Consider the following 21,479-nt stretch of genomic DNA (forward strand, 5'->3'; position numbering starts at 1 on the left):
AAAAAGAAGGAGAGGAAGAGAGACTAGGTTATAGTAGCTCATAGTGATTTTTTCAGTTTAATCGATCAATCTACACATGGGAAAAAAAAAGCACCTTCAATGTTAAGCTTGGCTGTTGTTTTGTCAGAGCCGCAGTCACACACGTAATCGCCAATGTTGGCCTTCTCTGCCTTCTTTACTGTCAGGATACGTTTCTTTCCATCAGCCTTGATGATGACGTTCTTAGAGGGAATGATCTCCTTGCCGTCTTTGAACCATTTCACCTGAGCAGATGATTTGCTCAATTCGCACATCAGGACAACCTCATCCTTCTCAACTGCAGTGTAGTCCTGCAACTTGGTGGTAAAGTAGGCTTCTCCCTCTGTTGATATAGAAAAGAACATGATATTTTTAACATAATTTACCAACATACAAAAATGTCTTTGAAAGGGATATAAATAAACCCATATAGAGTGATCAAGACCCAGGCACATAGTTATTTTTTCCAGGCAGCTTCCTCATATCTCTGTTGTCCACCTCATATTTTTTCATTTTTATTTTTTCTATGGACTAGCTCACCATAAAATTAATACTTAGTCAACATATTAGCTATTGTAGCTGGCGACCAGGGCGGGCGAGAGCCGTGAGGGAACGGCGCGAGGCCTCTAATTTAACCGGCCTTGATCTCACGGAGGAGCTGTAAAAGGAGGAGCGACTGTGAAGGACGAGAGAGGACCACCTCATATTTGGCCGGCAGACGTTTCACTTTCGTTTTGTTCTTTGTTTTTTCTAATTAAAGTTTTGTTGAATTTTTATGGCTTTGCCGAAACCCGGGAGGAAGGAGATGAAGCCCTCGCTGCATTTCTGAGCTTAGACCGCGAGAGGCTAGTTCTCTATCAAAGGCTGTGCCCCTGGGACGAGGTGTTTCCAAGAGGGAGCGGAGGATGCTCAGCCTGCTGCCGTCCGCCATAAAGGGGAGGAGCAGGGAAACTCGCTGCCGGCTGCCCTTAATCGCCGGCCGCCAGGACTGAACACCTCAGATGACAATGAGGACCGAACGGCAGTTTCGGGGAACCGGACCACTGAAGTTTGAAGTAGAAGTTTTGAGAAAAGAAAAAAAAAATCCGGGAGCATAAAAGGAAGACTACATGAAGGACGAGAGAGGACCAGGCACTGGCCGGCAGAAGGGTCTGCCGGTTAGCTAATTAAAGTTTTGTTGAATGTTCGCCGGTTCCCGCCTCCTTCTTCCCATTAAATTGTACTGGTAAAAAATAAGTGAAAGAGACGGCAGGGTTTTAATTAAAGCAGCACCAGTTTATGGTCATTACAAAAGCGTTTGACCTCTTTGTGCCACAACTGACCAAGTAGAATCAAGTTTCAATAGAAGTATGCAATTGGAAAAATTATGAACACTTACCAAGTACAGTGAGCATTGCTTCAGAGCTTTTTCCAAGAGCCTCAACTTTAATGAGAGAAGTGTCATCAATAGACACCTCTTTGAAGGACAGAGTATGGATTTTGCCATCCTCGGACAGGTGCACCACTTTGCTTGGATGCAAACGCACGTCATTCTTGTACCAGATGACTTGAATCTTCTCATGAGAGAGTTCGATGCTGAATTCTGCAGTCTCACGCTCCTTAACGGTGACATCTTTAATGGGTCTGACAAACTCAAGACGGATGCCTGAGTAGAACGATAAATGCAGATCAGAAAATGTTTGAATGAAATGTGATTACTGTGTATTATATATTGCACATAACAAGAATCTTTTTATTACCCTGAATAACAAGTTTGGCAGATGTTCTCTTGTCCTCTGCCTCAAATATGTACTTAGCCTCATCCTCATACGCAGCAGATTTGACCACTAGAATATGTCTTTTTCTCTCTGTGAGGATTTCAAACTTTTCATCAGCCTTCAACTCCTGAGATCCCTTAAGCCAACGGACGACCTTAGCTTCTCTTGACAATTCAATTTCAAATCTGGCATCATCTTTTTCATAGACTTGTACATCGCTCAAAGGCATGACAAAAGAAATGGGCAAATCTATAATAGAGGTGAACAGAAAGATTAGATAATACAGAAAGAAATTGCATTAAAGACATTTTACACATTATATTTTAAACTACCTTTCACTTTAAGATTTGCAGAGCACTTAGCATTCGCTCCCTGGAAGGTAACCTCTCCAGACTGGGAAACTTTGCAGTTGTAGAGTGTTAATGTATGTTTTGCACCATCCTCAATAATCTCAACGTCCTGTTAAACAAAAAGCACATAAGGAAAAATATATTTAGTATTTTGCAAGATGTCTCTTAAAAAGATGTTTTAATTTTTTGATGCAACTTTGCTCACAGGTGAAGAAGATAAGACTTCGCCCTTCAGTTTCCATTGGCCATGGACATCATCTTCAGAGATTTCCACCTCAAAACGAGCCGTCTCACCATCAAAGAGCTCAACGCCATATATGGGTCGCACCACTTTGATGTCACGAGCTGGAATTCCAAAATTAACAAATAAAACCCCATCACACCCCTGAAAGGTTGCAATGTTTTTGCATTTTAGTCATATAACCTTAATTACTGACCTTCAATGTTCAAGTTTGCCGAAGTCTTGTCTGTTCCACAGTCGCAAACGTATACTCCTTTTTCTTTGTTCTCAACTTTTTTAAGATTGAGGATTCTTCGTTTGCCTTCAACTTTTATCATAATCATCTTGGAGGCTTTAATTTCAATTTCATTGTGGAACCACTTCACAGGAACATCTCTACTGAGCTCGCAGTCGAATGTGACTTCATCTTTCTCGACTGCGGTGAAATCTTGCAACTTTGAAGTGAAATATGCATCACCCTCTGTAAAAACAGGTTGCTTTGTTAATAATATTCAGAAACTAAAATACAATGAGTGATACTCTACACAAAAGGTTTTGTTGTGGTGCAAAGATGATGGTGGGGAAATGAGGGGGAAAAAACAAGATTAGTTGACCAAATAAATGTAAGGGTAAAATAAAGGTAAAATTACCTATTACCAGCAGCTTAGCCATTGTGGATATTCCTTTAGCCTCTGCTTTTATTAGGCAAGTATCATCTAGTGATACTTCCTTAATTTCTAGTGTATGCCTCCTTCCCACCACGCTGGTGAACACGGTTCTGCTCGGATGTACTTTTATTTCATTTTTGTACCATGTCACGGGGACATTCTCATGAGAAAGCTCAAGCTCAAATACAGCTGTTTTACCTTCCTTCACAGTTAGGTCCTTTAATGTTGAGGTGAAGCTCAGCCTCATACCTATGACATTTGTTCAGTGCATAACAAATGGGCGCAATAAATGAATATTCAACAAACTATGGGCGCAATAAATGAATATACTGCAAACTTGGATAATGGGTGAATTTATTAGTGAATTTATTAGAAAAAAATGAATTTATTAGATTATTATTAAAGATTTTTGTTTACTATTTACTATTTGTTAGACTACTCATTAATAAACACCCTTGTTAAATTGTGTCAGAAAGCATTTTGACCAACACTTCACTAACCAAGATAATAACTAAGACTTACCCTCTACCATCAGTTTTGCTTTTGATGATTTGCCCAAGACCTCAATACTGTATTCTCCCTCATCCTCAAAGCCACAGTTATTAATAATAAGTATGTGTTTCTTTCCGTCATCAATGATTTCATACTTATTTCCTTGTGTAACAATATCAGAACCCTTTAACCAAATCACTTTAGGCACATCCTTATTGATTGTGCACTCAAACTTTGCCTGTTTCTTTTCATGCACAGTAACGTCCTTCAATGGGACTGTGAATTCCATTTCCAACTCTGGTAAGTGTGAATGAACATTGTCCATATCGTCACTCATCTGCATTTGTAAATTTGAATTTTCATTTTCTTATGCTGTAGAAAAACGTTCATTTTTCTCTTACCTTTGACTGTGAGCATAGCACTTGTCACGGCATTCAGAGCTTGGTATGTAACTTCACCAGCCTGATCAAGCTGAACATTTTTGATAGTAAGGAATCGTTTAGTTCCCTCAGATCTGATGTCACATGTCTAAAAAGGAAGAAAATTGTGAATGAGCAAATTTGCTGAACAATGTGCTATAAAAAAAAAATAAAAAAAAAATCACATACCTGTATTAATAATGTTGGGGAGTAACTAACTATAACTAGCAGCACAACTAATTTAATTAAATTTTTTTCGCAGAAAAATATAGGTTTAGTAGTATTTTGTGTAAATATCTGTTTAATTGAATTGTCATACTAATTGTGTCGCCCATTGTTTTTTGTTTTTTTTGTGACAGATGAAAAAGGTTATATATATATAAAACCTTTTATATATATATATAAATGACTTTAATCATCTGATAGTTATCTAAAAAGATATCACCAACTTAAATAGCTTTAAGTGGTTAGCTTTTTTTTTCTTTGTAGCTTATAGTGTAGCTAACTACATCTCAAAAAGGGGAGTTTGGCTATTTATATAGCCAAAGTAGTTTCCCCAAAACTACTATAATAATATTGACTAATATTGTAGCACACTTGAATAGAGACTTACTGGTGATCTTGTCAGAACCTGCCCTCTCAGTTTCCATTCTCCAGGCACATCATCTTCTGAAATTTCAGTGTCAAAGTTGGCCTCCGTTTTTTCAACCACCTCCACACTAGCAAGAGGTTTCAAGATCTCAGCTTCACGTTCTGAATAGAGATTAAAAGGTTCATACACAACATTATAAGATGGTAATGTAAACAGAAATTAACAGTCATCAGCTGTTGTTTTGTTTGTTTTTTACCTACCTCCAAGTGTTAGTTTTGCTGCGTATCTGCGGCCTTCAACCTCCACAGCATACTCAGCAACATCATCAGGCTGGGCATTTTTGACTGTAAGAGTGATCTCTTTTCCTTCCTTCTTCACCTCAGTCTTATTTGTAGGCTCATTAGGGATTTCATCATTACCCTTGTACCACTTCCAGTTAGGTGTGTCTTTGAAAAGCTCGCCCTTGAATGTAGCAGTGGCCTTGGGTTTCACATGCTGGTCCCGCAAAGGTTTCACTAACCAGTCTCTTACAATTTCTGTTGAATACATACATGGGTGAATTCAAACCGGCTCTAAATTTACCAAAGACATTAAAGTAAAAAAAAAATAATAATCATATACATACCAATAACCTTGACATTAGTTTGAGTTTTGATGTTTTCACACTCGCACGTGTAAACACCAGCATCATCATCATTTGCGTCCTGGATTGTGATGGCACGCTGTAGCCCAATAATATTGATTTGAATTTTGCCGGGAATTTCTTTGATCTCTACTCCATTCTTCTTCCAGACCACATCTCTATCCTTGCTCAACTCACAGTTCAAATACATTGGCTGCCCCTTAAGCACGGAGGTCTCTTCTTCCAGATTCTTTGTGAATTTGACAGGTAATTCTATATGAGATGATAGAAAAAAATTAAGTTTAACAATCATACATTATTAGTACTAACATATTAACATTAATGGACTTTAGACAGTGCAAGAGCATATACATTTTTTTATGTGACTAGAAACGCTTTGAAAGATAGCAGTCACAAATACCTTCTACCACAAGTTTAGCTGTTGAGGTCTTCTCCTTGTTGCCAAGCTTTGCAACACACGTGTACTCTCCAGTGTCTGAAAGCTGTACATCAATGATTTGCAGTTTGCGGTCTTTGCCATCAGATGTGAATTTGTGCTTTGGACTCTCCCTTAGATTGCTTCCATCTTTCATCCAGGTAGTGACAGCTGTAGATGGAGAGATCTGGCACTCAAATACAGCCGAGGAGCCGATTGACTCAGCCTCCTGCAACACAATGTCCTGGAGCTCCTTCACAAATTTCAAGGGGACCGCTTTGAGCTGGAAACCAAATGGTGATTCTCCAGGAGGCTTGTCACCACCACCACCAGGTTTCCCTCTACCCCTTCCAGCATCACCAGGAGATGGAGTTTGTCTTGCTACAATAAAAAGAAAAATATTTAGTTCTATGATTATGGACAAAAACAAACACTTGCACTGTAAAATGACAAATGCATATTATGAATGTACAATATATTATGAACGTACGTCTTAGTCCTCTGCCTCTGCCTGGAGCGGGCTCCTCCTTTGGTTTTCCATCTGTTTGAAATATGTTATACTGACTTGCTTGAAATGGTAAAACAACATAGGTCTGAAATGTTTGGTTGATAAATGATATATATCTTATACAATATATGTAAACGGATTAATGAGACAATAAAGCAAGTTTGAAAAACACAGCCCAGGACAAATGACACCTACAACGAAAATGACAAATGAAGATGAAGGAATGAAAGTGATACTGACAAACAGTTTTATGACAGAACAGGACTGATAGACACACAACATTTTATGAAGAGGGTCAACAAATCAAGAATGAAAGAACGAACTAATCAAGGGAAGGACAAACATCAAACATCAAAGGACACTGAACAAAGAAGACACTTGTTAAAGGGTTTTAATGAAGGTTGGGTTGAGTGGATATTATTTAGAACGACTGTAGGGAGCCATGAGATCAATGGTAAGCTTTTGGTGCTACCATCTCACCTTTCTTGTCACCCATTCCTGGGGTTTCAACGGCCCCATCCTCCAAAACGTCATCAAAGGTTTCGGATCCATAACTGTCCCTAGGAGCAAGTTCCCATCCCCAAGTTTCTTCATCTTCATCATTCACGACCTCCTGCTCATGTTCATGAATTACCTCCTCTTGCTGTGTAGGAATCTTTTGTAGATGTAAAACACTAGGAGACAACTCCTTCACCACTGGCACTTCACTTGTTTTCAAAGTAGGTTCCTGAGTAGTCTTTTCTTCTTTGGGGGAAACTGTCTTTGCAACCTTCTTCAGAATTACAGACTCAAGTGAATCTTTTGGTGAAATCTTCTTGGGTGATTTTACACTAGACTTTCTTTCCATTGGAATGGATTCAGTGGGTTTAGGTTTTGGTATCTCTGCTTTTGGTGAAGGTGTCTTTTTCAGCTCTCCGGGTTCTTTTCCCTTCATTTCTTTTGGTGGAAGACCAATCTTTTCTGACATTGCTGGCTTATCTTCATCTTTTGGACTCTTTTTTGTCAGTGAAGCGACTTGAGGACTAGGTTTATCTACCTTTGGTGAAGGAGTTTTCTGTGCAATTATTTTTCCTTCTACGGGTTTCAACAATACCTCTTCTTTTTTCGCTTCATCCTTTGGAATAATTCCACGCTTTTTAGTTATTGCCTTCTCTTCCTTGGGAACTTCCTGTGTTGTCTTTTCTGGAGTAGTAGTACTCTTCATGGGATGATCATGGGGTGGCTCTAGCTTTTCAATCTTTTCAGGCTCTTCAAATGTTTTTTCACTTTTTCCTGGTTCTTTTACCTGGATGTGAGGTTCCTTCAGGATATGATGTGTTTCCGGTCTCTCTGGGCGCTTAATATCTACAGGCTTTTTCTCTTTTTGTTCCTGAGTAACCTTTTCAGGGGTTACATCAGCATGAGATTCTTTTGAAAATGGTTTCAGAGTCACAATTTCTGGCTCCACATCCTGCGATAAAATTCTGTTAGCTTTCTTTGGAAATTTCTCATGTTCTTTGGAGATTTCATCTTTAGCCACAGCAGGTTTTGGCATCATGGATTCTTTAGCTGTTTGATCTGTAGGTGTCACCTCTATTTTCTTCTTTGAAACAGGCTCATCCTTTATGAGTCTTTTATGTTTCTGGACACCAATACTATCTTTGCTCCTGTCTATGTCGCTGTCTTTCTGTTGACCTACAACAGCTTTATCTGATTTCTCGACAGGTTTTAATTTTACAGTTTCCTGTTCTTTCTCAGTAGATATTGACTTGGTTACCCTTTTCAGACTTGGCTGTGGCATCTTGGGTTCCTCTTCCATTGGAACTTTAGTTCCTTGTTTACCCGTATTTTCTTCATCTCTTCCTCCTATTTCGGGAGTAATTCCTTTCTGCTCCCAAACATCCTTGTGCTGTTCTATCTTCTTTCCCTCCCCCTTTGATATTTTCTCTGTTTTTGTGGCAGTTTCATATGACCAAGTATCTTTTGTGACTTCATAGCTGCTGGTGAGTTTGACTTCAGTAACAGCCTTTGAATACACCATCTCCTCTCCAACAATTTCAGATTTCTCAACTTTCTGAAGAAGTTGTCCTGATTCTTTTGGTGGTTCTTCACGCTGAATCTTATTAACACTTTTCAATGATATAACTTCATGATCTTCCTGGTGTTCTTTTGATCTTCTGGTTACTTTCTTTACGGTTGGCATTTCCAATTTTTCTTCTTCCTTGATGTGAATTTTACTTTTTTGTTTAAGAAGTGCTTGTGTAGTGCTAGTTGTTTCTGAGGTGATAAATATCACAATATCACATAACATGGACAGTACAATCAGCATGACATAAGACACCTGTACACATATTACACAGCAGGGTTGAAGCTAAAGTCATCAGTGTAACCTACATGAAAAACTATACTATTTTTTGACATGCAGGATTAAGATGAAATTAACCTCAACCCTAATAAATAGCAAACTGTACAGCATACAAATAAAGAAAAAATAGAGCAGCAATAATAATAATAAAAAAAAATAATAAGCTAGCAATAATGAGACAAAACAAACATTACAACAAGCAGACATATGAAATATGATGCCTGAATAACTAATTTGAATATGTTTAATAATCAAACCTTGGATGATTAATTTGTGCCATTTAGGTCACACAGTAACATACCGTTGGGAGCTGGTCCAGGAGCTTTAACAGGGCCCTTGTCTGCATCTGTTTCAGAGATAATTTCAGATTAAACCGACACCAACACACATAAGTCAGAATGAGAATTCACTCAAAAATTCCATCATCATTTACTCTCCTCATGTCTTTCACAACCCTGTTTATAATATTATGTCCTGCAGCTCTTTTCTATTCAATGAAAGTAAATGGTGGCCAAGGCTGTTACATTTTCAGAAATGCATTTAAATTTCAGTCTTGTCCTTAGATCATTTGGCTTTAGAAAACTTTGAATATAAATCACAAGTCATCTAGACTACTCATATGAGGCAATATTGTGTCAGTATTTTCTGGAACTTGACAGTCACTGGTCCCTATCCACTATCATGGTATAGAATACAGTAGCTCATACATTCTGCTAAACGTCTCATTTGGAGTTCTATGGAATAAATAAAGTATTGCAGGTTTGATAGGACATGAAAATGAGTAAATAGGTAAATGCTTGCCTTAATTTTCCTGTTATGAATGTGCATACTAACCTAAGGTATATATGTTTAAACAAAGTGGAATACAAAAGTAGAAAACTCACATCCATAATGTTGATTAAGAAACATAAAAACAATGTCAAAGTTAGTATTTTTAAACAAACATGTAATAACATAAGATTTAAAAGATACTATAAAAAGTAGAATACACAATAAATTGAAGACCACAAAGACACATTAAAAACCCAAGGGAACACCAACAACAATAACAATTGACAAAGAAGACATGAAATCAGAGACTCTACCTGTGATAGGAGAGACTTTCTTTTCAATTGGAGTTTCTGTTGGCTTTGGTGCCACAGGAGATGGTTCCTTTTCAATAGTTGTCTCTTTAAATAAAATAATACCACAATCACAACCCAAATATAGTGAAGACAAATGCTGAAGAAGAGGTTTTTTGACTGGACAAGGAACATTTAAAGATAAACACAAATAAGAACAACCACACATCATACCAAAGACTATAGACTAGCAAAAATGTTTGCCAGTTTTGCTTTAAATACCTTTTGGAGGAGATACTATTTTCTGTTCTACTGGAGCCACAGTTGGCTTTGGTACTTCAGGAACTGGTTTCTCTTCAGCGGTTGGTACTTTAAATAAAACAATGCCATAATCACAAGCAAGAATAACAAATATAAGATAAAAGATAAAACAAAGATACGACAAAGACAATGTAAAGATGAGCACAGAAAAAGATCATTAGATTAACAAAACAAGCAGACACATACAAAAGACTGACAAACAGACCAGAAAAAAAAGAGTTCTACCACAATGTGACTTTAAATACCTTTTGAAGGAGGCATTTTCTGTTCAACTGGAGCCACACTTGGCTTTGGTGCCTCAGGTTTCCTTTCAACTGTTGGCTCTTTAATTAAAACAATACCATAACAATAATCAAAAATAATAAAGGCACATGTGGAATAATGTGTAACTGGACTGGTCAAAGAACATTTAAACATGATGACAAAAGAATATACAAAACAAACAAACAAACAAATATCAAAGACTAACTTATACAAGGAAGTAGTTCTTCCAGTTTTGCTGTATACCTTTTGATGGAGGCAATATTTTCTGTTCAACTGGAGCCACAGTTGGCTTTGGGACTTCTGGTTCAGGTTTCTTTACTAATTCTTGTTCTTAAAATAAAAGTAAGCCATGATCACAATCAAGAAATAGACCCTGAACATTTACATATGAGTATCCAGACACATTATCACATAGTGACTAGGAACTGAAGAGTAATAGCACCAAATCTCCCAGCCTTTAAAGTACTTTTTGTAGGTGAAACAACTTCTGACATAGGAGTTGTAACAGCCTTGGTCCACTAAGAATTATAATAAGAATTATAACATATTAAAGATACAAGAAGCTAAAGAGGAACTTTAGCAAAAAATGCAAGCACATGACTTAGACACAGAAAAGAAAACCACAAGTGCCTTTTCAATTCCTGAAGGCAAACAATTCAAGTAAAGATTGCAATATACCAGTTGAGGCATTTGCTGAAGATTGTAAGGTTTACCTCTTTGAAGTACTTTACGCACTTCCTTCGACTTAGTTCCTTTTTCTTTTGGTTTTACTAATGGTGTTATCTCTGGTGATATCTGAGGGGTTTCCTCCTGTGATCTGTTGTTTTCATGAACAGACTGTTGTAAGTGAATAGACTCTTTCTTGTGAACTTCTATTTCTCTCTGAATGGCCATCTCTTTTCTGGGGGTGTCATCTCTCTTTTGTAGAGGCATATCTTCAGTTTTTTTCTTTTTATCTGGCATAATTTCTTGACTTTTCAGTGATGACTCAATGCTAGGTATCATCACAGCTTCTGGAGAAGTTTCAACATTTTCAATGTGCATTTCTTGCTTTGACAAGGTTGTCTCGGGTATCTCCTTTATTTGTATCAGCTCAAAAGAAGGTTCTGGCTTCCGGAAAACCTCTGTTTTAACTATTTTCACTTCTTCAGTCACTGATTCTCTACTGTGCTTTCTCACATCCATCTTTACAATATGTTCTTGAAGAGACAAAATTTCCTCAGGTTGATGAGGCATGCTTTCACTCTCTTCCACAATTTCCTCTTTCAAAACCATTTCCTCCATGTAAATCTTCTGAGTTGCTTCCACTGTATGGGGAATTTGGTCAAGTTTCTTCTCAGAAGCTGCAAAGACTTTAAAGATGAAAGATTTTCAAGATTGCACCATGCAACGGTGGTATAAGAGTTTTCAACAAACATGCATACCAAAATAAAAAATCTAAAAGAGAAAATACCATCTTAAAATTTAGCAATACATTTTTGGATTTACTAACAAAATGCAACTATTTTCTCTGCCTTGGGTTATTGGAGGTTCTTTAAACTTGAAGCAGATTAATGTACATTAATAATATTAAAAATAATTCTCCAGCTAACTATGATTAAAATGTTAGAAATGGTTACCCAGTAACAAAGTTAGAGATCTGTTTTTATAACACAGACAGATCTCGTAGTGCAGATACAAATTTGATTTGCATCTCCCATGACCAACCAAGCATACCTTTGGCTGGGGGCATCTCAGTCTCCATTTTAGCTTTAGTCACAGGCTTTTTCTCAGATGGTAGTTCAGCAGCCTTTACTTCAACCACTTTGTAAATATAAAAATGATACCAGACAAAAAACAACACATTAAGAAGAGTAAATAAGATCAGCAGTATTTTTAAGAGAGTTTGTACTGATTGCTACCCCATTATTGCAGGGCATATTTAAGAGCTTAATATGAAGATTTAATAATACCTTTCTCTGGCTGAACCTCCTTTTTGTGGTCACGTTCTGGCTCACTGATTTTAGGGGTTGGTTCACTCTTTGGTGGCACTTGTTTTTTATCTGCTTGAGGTAACGCTGAAGGTTTAGGGGAAGGCTCAACACTTCTGACTGATTCTGCCTTGGAAACTTCTTGGGGAGGTGGCTTTCTTGGTTCAAGTATAACTTCTGGTGGAGCTGATGTGACTTCTTGTTTTCTAAGTGGAGGCTGGCTTTGTGTAGGTTTAAACTGACTAGCTGGCTCTACTCTTGATGGCTCAGACAGGACAGGCAAATAATCTTTGATAGATTCATCTTGTAGTAGTGTAGAGGCTTCTTTCTTTGGTGGCTCAGCAGCAACAAGTGCAGGCTCTGGTTTTCTATCTAGCTTTACTTTTGGTGCTTCTGTTTCCTTCACCTCCACAAGAGCTTCAAAAGACAACATATGTGTTATACAATGTATTATCACAAAAAGATAAGCATTCACAGTAGAATGCAGAAGCTCAAATAATAAAAAAGAATCAGTTAGACGAAGAGTTACATGAAGAGAAGAGTTACACAAGCATTCCAAGAGCACCATTTTTGGTGACAAAGATTTGAACAGACAACAAACAAAAATGAAACCATTTTAAGCGGTTTGCAAGAATTAAAAACGGTTTGTAAGAATTATTTCAATAACTGTGCTTCTTATCTATCGAGTTACCTTTTATTTGAGTAGTGTCTGGCTTTGGAGTTAAAGCCTCATCTTTTTTAATAGCTAAGGATGGTTGAGGTGCAGCTTCTGGCTTCTTTGGAGCCTCAGGTGCTTTTAAAGAACAAAAAACAAAGTAGCATACAGTAAACCCCAAAAATATAAAGCTGATGAGACTTTATATTCTTAAGGTGAACAAGAGGAGAATTCAAAGAGTTGAGGACTACACATACAACAAATATAGGAAAACATTCGTACACACCGTACTTGACATACAGGCATGCTCACAAAACAAACACAAAGAAAAAACTGCAGCACAGACGACAATACCTTTGACAGAGGGTGCCTCGACTTTCTTTGCAACTGCAGGCTTAGGTTCAGCCTCAGGCTTTGGTGTAGCTTTTGGCTCAGGCTTGGGCTCAGGTATTGGTGTAGCTTTTGGCTCAGGCTTGGGCTCAGGTTTTGGTGTAGCTTTTGGCTCAGGCTTGGGCTCAGGTATTGGTGTAGCTTTTGGCTCAGGCTTGGGCTCAGGTATTGGCGTAGCTTTTGGCTCAGGCTTGGGTTCAGGTATTGGTGTAGCTTTTGGCTCAGGCTTGGGCTCAGGTTTTGGCTCAGCTTTCGGCTCAGGCTTGGGCTCAGGTTTTGGTAGAGCTTTTGGCTCAGACATAGGTTCAGGCTTTGGTTCAGCCACTGGAGCCTTTGGTTCTGCTGGCACCTGAGGTTTAGGCTCTGAGGGTGTAGGTTTTAGAATATCTATAAGTAACACTGACATTGCTATCAATTCTCAAAGGAGACTGACATTATACAAGAGGTTTTAGATATTTCTGTGTATATCACAGATAAACAATATGTTAAGAAATACTGAAACCCAAGACATTAAGAATATTTTACACACTAACAAGAAAATGACACAAGAAGAAACTGCAAATTACAGTTACACAAATATCAACATTTATACATAATACACATACATTTGAACAGGAAAAAGAACATATTTAGACAATCAATACAGAACAGTATACACACTGAAAACACACAGCTAATACCTTTGCGTGTGGGTTGTTCTTTTTGCTCTGTCACCTTGACAGATAGGACTTTTTCCTCAACAGGCTTCTTGTCTTCAGGTTCTTTAAAATATCAGGGCATCACATGAATAAAATGAAGCATCTTCAAACAAGAGCTACATGTACAGCAAGTACACAAAACACATTTGATATGGTAACATACAGATCTCACAAAAAACTGATTTGGTTTAAATATTTTGGTGGAAACAATGAACACATAGAGGAAGAAAGACATGAACAATGTAAAAAGTCAAGCAAAGACACAATAATACCTTTCTCAGGAACTGATGGCTGTACAAAAGTTGTTCCAGGTTTCTCTTCTGGTTGCTTCATAACTTCAGGTACATAAAAGATATCAGTTTTGTTAAAATACAGCTGCAAAGCTTAAGCAGAGTTTAAGTAGCCAAAGTGTCCATGCTTTTAGCATGATTGCATAAGCATTAGAAGAAAACATTCATGAACATACGACAAAGGACGGATCATAAAAAGCAATTATACAACAGACATCTGCAGAATGACATAATAATACACAAACAGATCTCCCAGACAAGGAAAGAACCAAAAGCATTTTCGGTTCAGCACAGACATTTTGTAAGTGCTTAACTGGCAAGAAAAAAATAAGCAGTTGGTTTGGCATACATAAATGTTAAAAGATAATCTGAGACAGCCATAAGCAAAGTCTAGCGCAGGCATTTTGTCTTCATCCAATACCTTTCTTTGGTGCCTCCTCTGTCCTTTCCACTACATGTTTTGTTACAGTCTCCTCAACAGGTTTCTTCAATTCTAATGAGAAATAAGAACATGATCACATGAAACAAAAACTTAGGCATGAACACAGACACACAAATTCAGTTTCAAACATACACACAGAGAGTTTACAGCACAATACCTGTGGATTAAAAATGTTAATGATGCTGAACTAAAAATTATGGTTATTGAAGGATGGAAGTGATGATGTTTAATAGTGAGTTACATTAAAAAGAAAAGGAATACACATTATAGCTTTGACAAAATATATGTAAAAAGATCATTAAAAGATGAAGATGAGTGAAGAAACTTGTCACACGTACAAGCAAGACGAGCAAAATGTTATGCTCTTAGTTAAAGACCCTAAGACAGTTAATAAGTATACCTTGCAGTGAAGAGAATTCATAAGTTACACTCTCCTCTTGAACTGTCCACTTCTGACACTCTACCATACAATGATAATTTTTAAAGAATGTTTTATTAAAACTGGTACAATTCTGTAAAAAAAATCTTAATCAGCTAAAATGTTAGTGCAAATGCAAAGATTAGAAAGAAAGAAAGAAAGAAAGAAAGAAAGAAAGAAAGAAAGAAAGAAAGAAAGAAAGAAAGAAAGAAAGAAAGAAAGAAAGAAAGAAAGAAAGAAAGGCCAACTCTATGATTTGATTGTATCGTGTTAGTTATATTACTTTAGATGAGATTAATGTGGGATTATACGGTTGAGGTGCTGCTGATAATATGGTAATATTAGTTTATTAATCCATTTGGGAGAATTGAGATGATTGAAGCTTAGTGTAATTTAGTGTATCTACTCATCAAGTTCACATATTAAAGGTTAAGAAACATTAGAGATTATTTTTAATTTAAAATAGTACCTGTTATTTCAAACTTTTCTTCATAATGAAACTCTGTGGATTCATCTTTTAAACAAAAGGTAACAATTACATCATTGTTAGGTGAAGTGAAACTGCAGGACTTCATGGTCTTCTATTTATACATTAGTTTACTTATTTTAGTCTTACCTTTAAAACTAATGACAGATGACACATCTGGCACATTTATCGATATATCAGGAACATCTGGATAGGTTGAGATTAAGTTTATATATTTATTTCTTTATTTTTGACTAATTTCATTAATTAAAGATTGCAGAATTTGTAAAGAAATTAGTTGGGGTAGGGTATCGAGGAGTAAATAAGAGAAGATTAACCCTCAGAAACAATTTAGTCCATAACAAACCACTTACCAAAAGAACGTGTTCTTATTTCAAATTCTGCAAAAGAAGATAAAATGTAATTGCTGTTGACTAAACTCTAGTAAACAAGCCATAATGTGATGCTGGTCTGCATTTTACCTTTTCCTGATAGATAAAGCTCAGCTGTACTTTTAGTTTCACCAACAGGCTCCAGGCGCGCAATCACAGAGTACACGCCTAAAAGATTTTAAGTTAAGTTAATTTTGTTTAAGTCTGTTTAATTCTATATTTATAGTGAGCCACTAGGAGGATTATTGTACACACCTTCATCATCAGATGTTACGTTACGGATGATCATAAAGTGCCTTCGTCCCTCACACCTGAAGGTATATTTCAGGCTCTCTTTAAGCTCCCATGCATCTTTATACCAGGTGACGACCGCGTTGTCAAAAGACAACTCGCACTCAAAAGTGGCAGACTGATGCTCATTCACCTCAATATTTTGAATGCGCTTGGTGAATTGAATTTGATCAGCTAAAAATAATATAAAAGGATTGGAATGGTTAATTGTCTCAAAATGCATGTCACTTGTCATTTTCAAAAATAAAAATCATAAAAAAAGAGGAAAGAAATAAGAAGAATTGTAAATGTGCTTTCAAATGCACACACACTTTTTTTTTAATCCAACACTTTGTTGGTACACAATCAACACCACTGTAGCAATTTTAAAGCACTAGGGAAAAAAAAATGAAGACTGCTAAGCATTTTCTAGTTAGCAGAGGAATGAGAAGAGGTTAGTAATTTACTTACATGAATAGACAATCTATGTGGCCCTTTCTTGCCATTTTGACAATTTAATTTCTTATAGTTGAAGTGAACTAGTAAAACATGGTGTAGGCCATAAATCTATTGTGTTATATTTGTCAGTGAACACTGCACTACAAAGCAATTCTACCCTCTTACCAGGTGATGGTTTCTGCACATGATCTTTACTCTCTGTAGAATATTGACGTAAATGTGCCTCAATTCATAATATGTTCATCAATGTTGTTGTAATGCCAAGTAAAATGTCTTTAAAATGGACTTACCCAACACTGTCAGTCTGGCACTGGATATATGTGGCCCACAAACGACACGGTAATTTCCCTGGTCACTGGTCTGACAGTTCTTGATCTTCAATATTTGGCGGTCACCCACGAGCTTAATTTCATATTTATCACTAGTTTCTAGCTTCTGTGTGTCTTTATACCAAGACAGTATAATTTCTGGATAGTTGATTTTAATCTCACACTCAAACACTGCCTCTTTGTTAGCTTGTGTTGTCTGATCTGTGATGTCTTTAAGCAGGGTAACAGGCTGCAAAAACAAAATATTCATACATTTAGGTCATCAACATGCATCTGATAAGCATATCCATGAATATGCAAATAAGTTTAGACCGAAAAGTGTTACTTCAACTTCCCAAAGAAGGAACATACTTCACTGTGTTCCATTCTCCTCTGCAAATCAGCAACAAGCTTAGCCAAATCCTCATCACTTTCTCTTCCATGTTCACTTTCCTGATTCAGAAAACAAGGGCACCTATTAAAGCTAATTTGTCGTAGTAATCAATAAGGTGTCAATAAGGTGTAAGAAAACATAAGATTTGGAACATCTGTTAAGACAAAACAATTTAGATTTATCTACCGGTCTTCCACTTTCTTCACCCCTCTCCTTCTTCAGAAACTCAATGGCTTGAAGGAGACCCCGGAAGTCTGTGATTCCATACATGCGAGCGTATTTCTCATACTCTTTTGGATCTACATTTCTTAGCAACTCAACAATGTCAATGTCTTTGTCCTCCTTTGGACTTTTCTGCTTTGATGGAGTCCTGAACGTAACAAAAACAGTGCAAGTTTATAATCATTACAGAGTTGTGATTTTGAGCTTTTCTGGCAAAGAGAATCCCATTTTCAGACTCACTTCTTCAGTTTGACCACCTCTGGCCCAGACTCTTTCTTCTCATCAACATTCAAGTCTGTGCTGCACTCAATTTCTCCATGTTTGTTTGAGGCAACACATCTGTACTGGCCAGAGTCAGATTTGGTCACCTCTTTAATCTCCAGCTTGGTCTCTTGGCCTTTTTGTTGAATGTTGATGCGACCACCATGAATCATCTGCCTCCATTTTCCCTTCATCCATTTCACATTGGGAATGGGATCACCACCAACTTTAGCAATGAAAGTAGCTGTACCCTCTGTAATCCAGAATATGATGTGATTCCATTGTGTACTTCAACATTTGATGCTAAAAATTACATATCTACACTGTTTAGCAAAAAGCAGAAACTTACTCTCAACAACATGAATACTCTTGGGCTCCTCAATGAAGAACAAGTTATCCAGTTTTTTAACTGTCTGAGGTGTTGTGGGGGCTGCCGGTGCTGTTGCAGGTGCTGCACCTGCTTTATCTGAGTAATACCGGCAATGGAACAACACATTAAGCAAATTATAAAAATGGACTGAAATCTACATAAGGACACTTGCCATATTTCAGCATTTTAACAAGTTTAACGCATGTGTTTTTCATAAAATCTAAACTAATAAGAATCATAAAACTCAAGGTCAAGCACCTTAAAGTTAGCAAGATACGTCGCTTTACTATTCAGATAATATGCATGACTAAAAAGATCCTTGGTTACTCAAGAATAAATATGCACGTGAAAACAAATGTTTTGGAAATATTATCAAGAGCAAAACATTGCATCTTAGTGGTGCACTATGAAACAGCAAGATCATATGGCTCCAAAGCACTTAAGGAGCAAGCAAAACAAGATTTGGAAATGATTAAGATGGTAAAGGCAACAAAATGCATGATGATGAAACAAGAAATTCATATATTGGCTTATACTCCACTTGGTACTATTAGAAAGGTTGAGAATATTAGACCCAAAAGTAGAAAATGAAACTGATTACATGTGAACAGTTCAAACCAAGAATATGTACATTTTAAATTTAGCTGCATTCAAATGCATATTTAGATTATTACAGAAAAGTTCAAAATAGTCTTCTGATTACCTTTGATTGTGACTTTGGCCTTGGAGAATTCACTACCAGAATTGTTGGTTGCCTTGCACAGATAATCTCCTGCATCAGATTTGGATGTCTGGTTTATCTCCAGGGTGGCTGTGCCATCCACAAATATCATCTTGGTGCTAGCAGAGGATGTGACCTCCCTTCTGTCCTTCATCCACTGAATCTTCATTGGGGGAGACCCGCAGACATGGCAGCTAAGGTTTAGTCTTTCGCCCACACTAACTGTGACTGGTTTTAGGGGAATGTCAAAAGTCGGTGGCCTTTTTTCCTCTAGATATTAAAAAAAGTGAACAATTTCAGCATTTTTACTTGTCCCCTTCAGTGAAAAGTAGGAGAATACATGCTTATGCAGTACAACAGAAAGCAGCATTAAAGTCACACACAACTTTACATGAATTTAATTAACAGAAATGAACATGCAAAGAGGAAAAGGGAATACAGCAATAACTAAGAAACAAGAAATCATGCAGTAAGATCATATTGACTACCTGTGATGTTAACCACCACCTGGAAGGAGGCAGTGCCAGCTTCATTAGAAGCTCTGCATGTATAAACGCCACTGTCTTTGACTGTGGCCTTCTTGAGACACATCACAGCAGTGTTGCTCTTGAAGGAAATGTCATAGATGTCAGAAGTGTTGATTTCTCTGTTATCTTTGTACCAGCTTACAGATAGAGGTTGTGACCCAGATACTCGACCCTCTAGCTTCACCAATTTGCCCTCAGCATCATCAATTTGCTCTGAGGGCTTCTTAGTGAAGGTTGGTGGAATTTTGCGCTCTGAAAACAAAACACATTACACACAAGGTCACTCATATTAAAAGAAAAATGCAAACACATATCACAAAGAGTTTAATGGAGAACGTGTGTTGCTGTGGTTGTTGTTTTCTTAAAAAAAAAAAGTTAATAATAATACAAAAAAAAAATCAGGTTCTTCACTTGCATTGCAAGACAAGCATTTGTCTTTTCTGCTTTCAGAATAGCTAGGCGTGCAGTTTTATCCACACTTGGAATTTTGCATTCTCTCTCATATTAATCTTCCCGATCCTTTAACCTAATGATTCATATCTGCAATTCCCCTGTCTAATCCAACCTTCCAATCCAACTTCTAGAAATAAAAAAAAGCTTTCAGTCCGAGATTAAATACATCTTAAATGTAAACAAAATTAAGGGATTCTATAGTAGAAAAGCAGGCTAAAATGTACTTATTAGACTACTCACAGTTTGTTAAATGTGATATTATAGTGAAATTTATGAAATTTAAGCCTGAAGTGTAAGCTGTGTACTACATAAAGCAGTCTGTAATTAATGCTTTATTCAATGCATTTTGGCTACATTGTTTTAGTTTGCATTAGTGCTGTTAATGTTAACTAAAACTAAGAAAATAATTTTGATCATTAAAATAAAGCTAAAATAAAATAAAGTATAAATATTAGATGAAAGAATTAATTGTGAATTTTAGAAGTGTTGCCTTGCCAACTAACTGAAAAAAAGTTTAATTTGAAGTACGAAATTATTAAACTAAATTTACCCAAAAAAGGCACTTAAAATGATAAAAGTGGAAAAATAAAAACTAATTCAAAATATTAATAAACAGTATAATAATATATAAATAATTCTAAAATAAGACTAGTTTGCATTTGGCTATTGTGTACCAGCGCCATTGTTGAAAGTCACTGTATACTCTAAATTGAGCTTCATGTAAAGTTTTCCCAATTGTTTTATAAAATACTCAAATTGCTATTTTCGTTCATTTGGAATATAGTCATTTCTGTTTTTCATTCTAAGTTCTAGTAATTAATCCAAAGAAAGGTTATCTCTTTGGGATTAAAAAAAAGTATTTGGGAAAAATGAAAAAAGATATTGAAAAATTATTGAAAAGGTATTGTAAAGCATAAGAAAAGTTAGATATTGATCTGCAAATTCAATTAAATAAGCTGACTGCGGTTCTGCAGTTAACAAACCTGTCGCAAGGGTGACCAGAGCATGACAAATATCTGATCCATCTTCATGTGTAACCTCACAAGAATATTTTCCAGGAGTATCATCATCACACTCGTGATGATATTCCAAAACGCAAGTGTTTCCAATTACTTTTGTGTTGCATCTGTATGAAGCATAGACCTGTTTGCCATCCTTGTACCATGTGACAAACATTTGTTCAGTTCCCGTGAAGGAACATTCAAGCCTCAACTTTTGCCCCCATTGAAGATTCTGGTTTGTGAGCTTCTTCACAAAACGAGCAGGTCCTAAGAGGAACAATATTGGATGATCATCATCAAATCACTGGCTTCCGCTACAGAATCAACCTGAATTCCATCCAACACTAATTTAAAGGGCTTTTAAAAGTTTACTAACCAGAGACTGTGGTCACTTCAGCATGACAAATATCACTTCCATAAGAATTGGACACCTCACAGGAGTATTTTCCAGGAGTGTCTTTGGTGCACTGATGTAAACATTCTAGAGTGCAGGTGTTTCCAACAACTTGAGTATTATATCTGTAAGAGGCATATATTTGTTTGCCATCCTTGTACCAAGTTACAAAGATTTTAGGAGCTCCGGTAAATGTGCACTGAAGCTTCAGTTTTTTGCTCATGGCAACTCTTTTGTCCTTAAGCTTCCGTTCAAATCGGGCAGGTTCTGAGAACAAGAAATTAGCAAATTTATTTTTTTCCTATG

General features: G+C 36.8%; 3 protein-coding genes across 3 annotated transcripts in view; all 3 read right to left on the reverse strand.

Annotated features, from left to right (window-relative positions):
• The window catches only part of LOC125270626 (titin-like), a 137,859-nt gene that overhangs the window by 82,473 nt on the left and 33,907 nt on the right, over positions 1–21,479 (reverse strand). The window contains 41 exon segments of the mRNA XM_048194421.1: positions 95–361; positions 1,397–1,663; positions 1,758–2,024; positions 2,108–2,234; positions 2,331–2,470; positions 2,563–2,826; positions 3,907–4,033; positions 4,538–4,677; positions 4,777–5,052; positions 5,142–5,411; positions 5,560–5,955; positions 6,065–6,115; positions 8,728–8,772; positions 9,512–9,595; positions 9,770–9,856; positions 10,054–10,131; positions 10,316–10,402; positions 10,786–11,424; positions 11,789–11,875; positions 12,025–12,459; positions 12,734–12,835; positions 13,052–13,450; positions 13,768–13,848; positions 14,058–14,120; positions 14,497–14,568; positions 14,918–14,977; positions 15,405–15,449; positions 15,552–15,608; positions 15,776–15,802; positions 15,884–15,961; positions 16,049–16,258; positions 16,688–16,720; positions 16,813–17,080; positions 17,203–17,283; positions 17,411–17,594; positions 17,687–17,960; positions 18,057–18,173; positions 18,781–19,068; positions 19,287–19,577; positions 20,762–21,046; positions 21,156–21,440. Coding sequence (XP_048050378.1) covers positions 95–361; positions 1,397–1,663; positions 1,758–2,024; positions 2,108–2,234; positions 2,331–2,470; positions 2,563–2,826; positions 3,907–4,033; positions 4,538–4,677; positions 4,777–5,052; positions 5,142–5,411; positions 5,560–5,955; positions 6,065–6,115; positions 8,728–8,772; positions 9,512–9,595; positions 9,770–9,856; positions 10,054–10,131; positions 10,316–10,402; positions 10,786–11,424; positions 11,789–11,875; positions 12,025–12,459; positions 12,734–12,835; positions 13,052–13,450; positions 13,768–13,848; positions 14,058–14,120; positions 14,497–14,568; positions 14,918–14,977; positions 15,405–15,449; positions 15,552–15,608; positions 15,776–15,802; positions 15,884–15,961; positions 16,049–16,258; positions 16,688–16,720; positions 16,813–17,080; positions 17,203–17,283; positions 17,411–17,594; positions 17,687–17,960; positions 18,057–18,173; positions 18,781–19,068; positions 19,287–19,577; positions 20,762–21,046; positions 21,156–21,440 — 7,434 coding nt within the window.
• Positions 2,806–3,900, reverse strand: LOC125270642 (titin-like). Its single transcript, XM_048194475.1, has 2 exons — positions 3,536–3,900; positions 2,806–3,262 (listed from the first exon to the last, which is right to left on the reverse strand). Exons 1-2 carry the CDS (start codon positions 3,846–3,848, stop codon positions 2,865–2,867), a joined length of 711 nt encoding a protein of 236 aa, XP_048050432.1. The 5' UTR covers positions 3,849–3,900; the 3' UTR covers positions 2,806–2,864.
• LOC125270635 (myb-like protein X) lies at positions 6,065–8,721 on the reverse strand. Its single transcript, XM_048194451.1, has one exon. It carries the CDS (start codon positions 8,388–8,390, stop codon positions 6,531–6,533), a length of 1,860 nt encoding a protein of 619 aa, XP_048050408.1. The 5' UTR covers positions 8,391–8,721; the 3' UTR covers positions 6,065–6,530.

Source organism: Megalobrama amblycephala, linkage group LG6 (genome assembly GCF_018812025.1).
Source record: "Megalobrama amblycephala isolate DHTTF-2021 linkage group LG6, ASM1881202v1, whole genome shotgun sequence".
Lineage (NCBI taxonomy): Eukaryota > Metazoa > Chordata > Actinopteri > Cypriniformes > Xenocyprididae > Megalobrama > Megalobrama amblycephala.

Excerpts from the sequence above, each read along its gene's own strand:
- LOC125270642 (XM_048194475.1), bottom strand. The coding sequence starts at position 3,848 with ATGCAGATGAGTGACGATATGGACAATGTTCATTCACACTTACCAGAG. Across the intron at positions 3,263-3,535 it reads AGCAAAACTGATGGTAGAGG|GTATGAGGCTGAGCTTCACC; the intron begins GTAAGTCTTAGT and ends CAAATGTCATAG.
- LOC125270635 (XM_048194451.1), bottom strand. The coding sequence starts at position 8,390 with ATGCTGATTGTACTGTCCATGTTATGTGATATTGTGATATTTATCACC.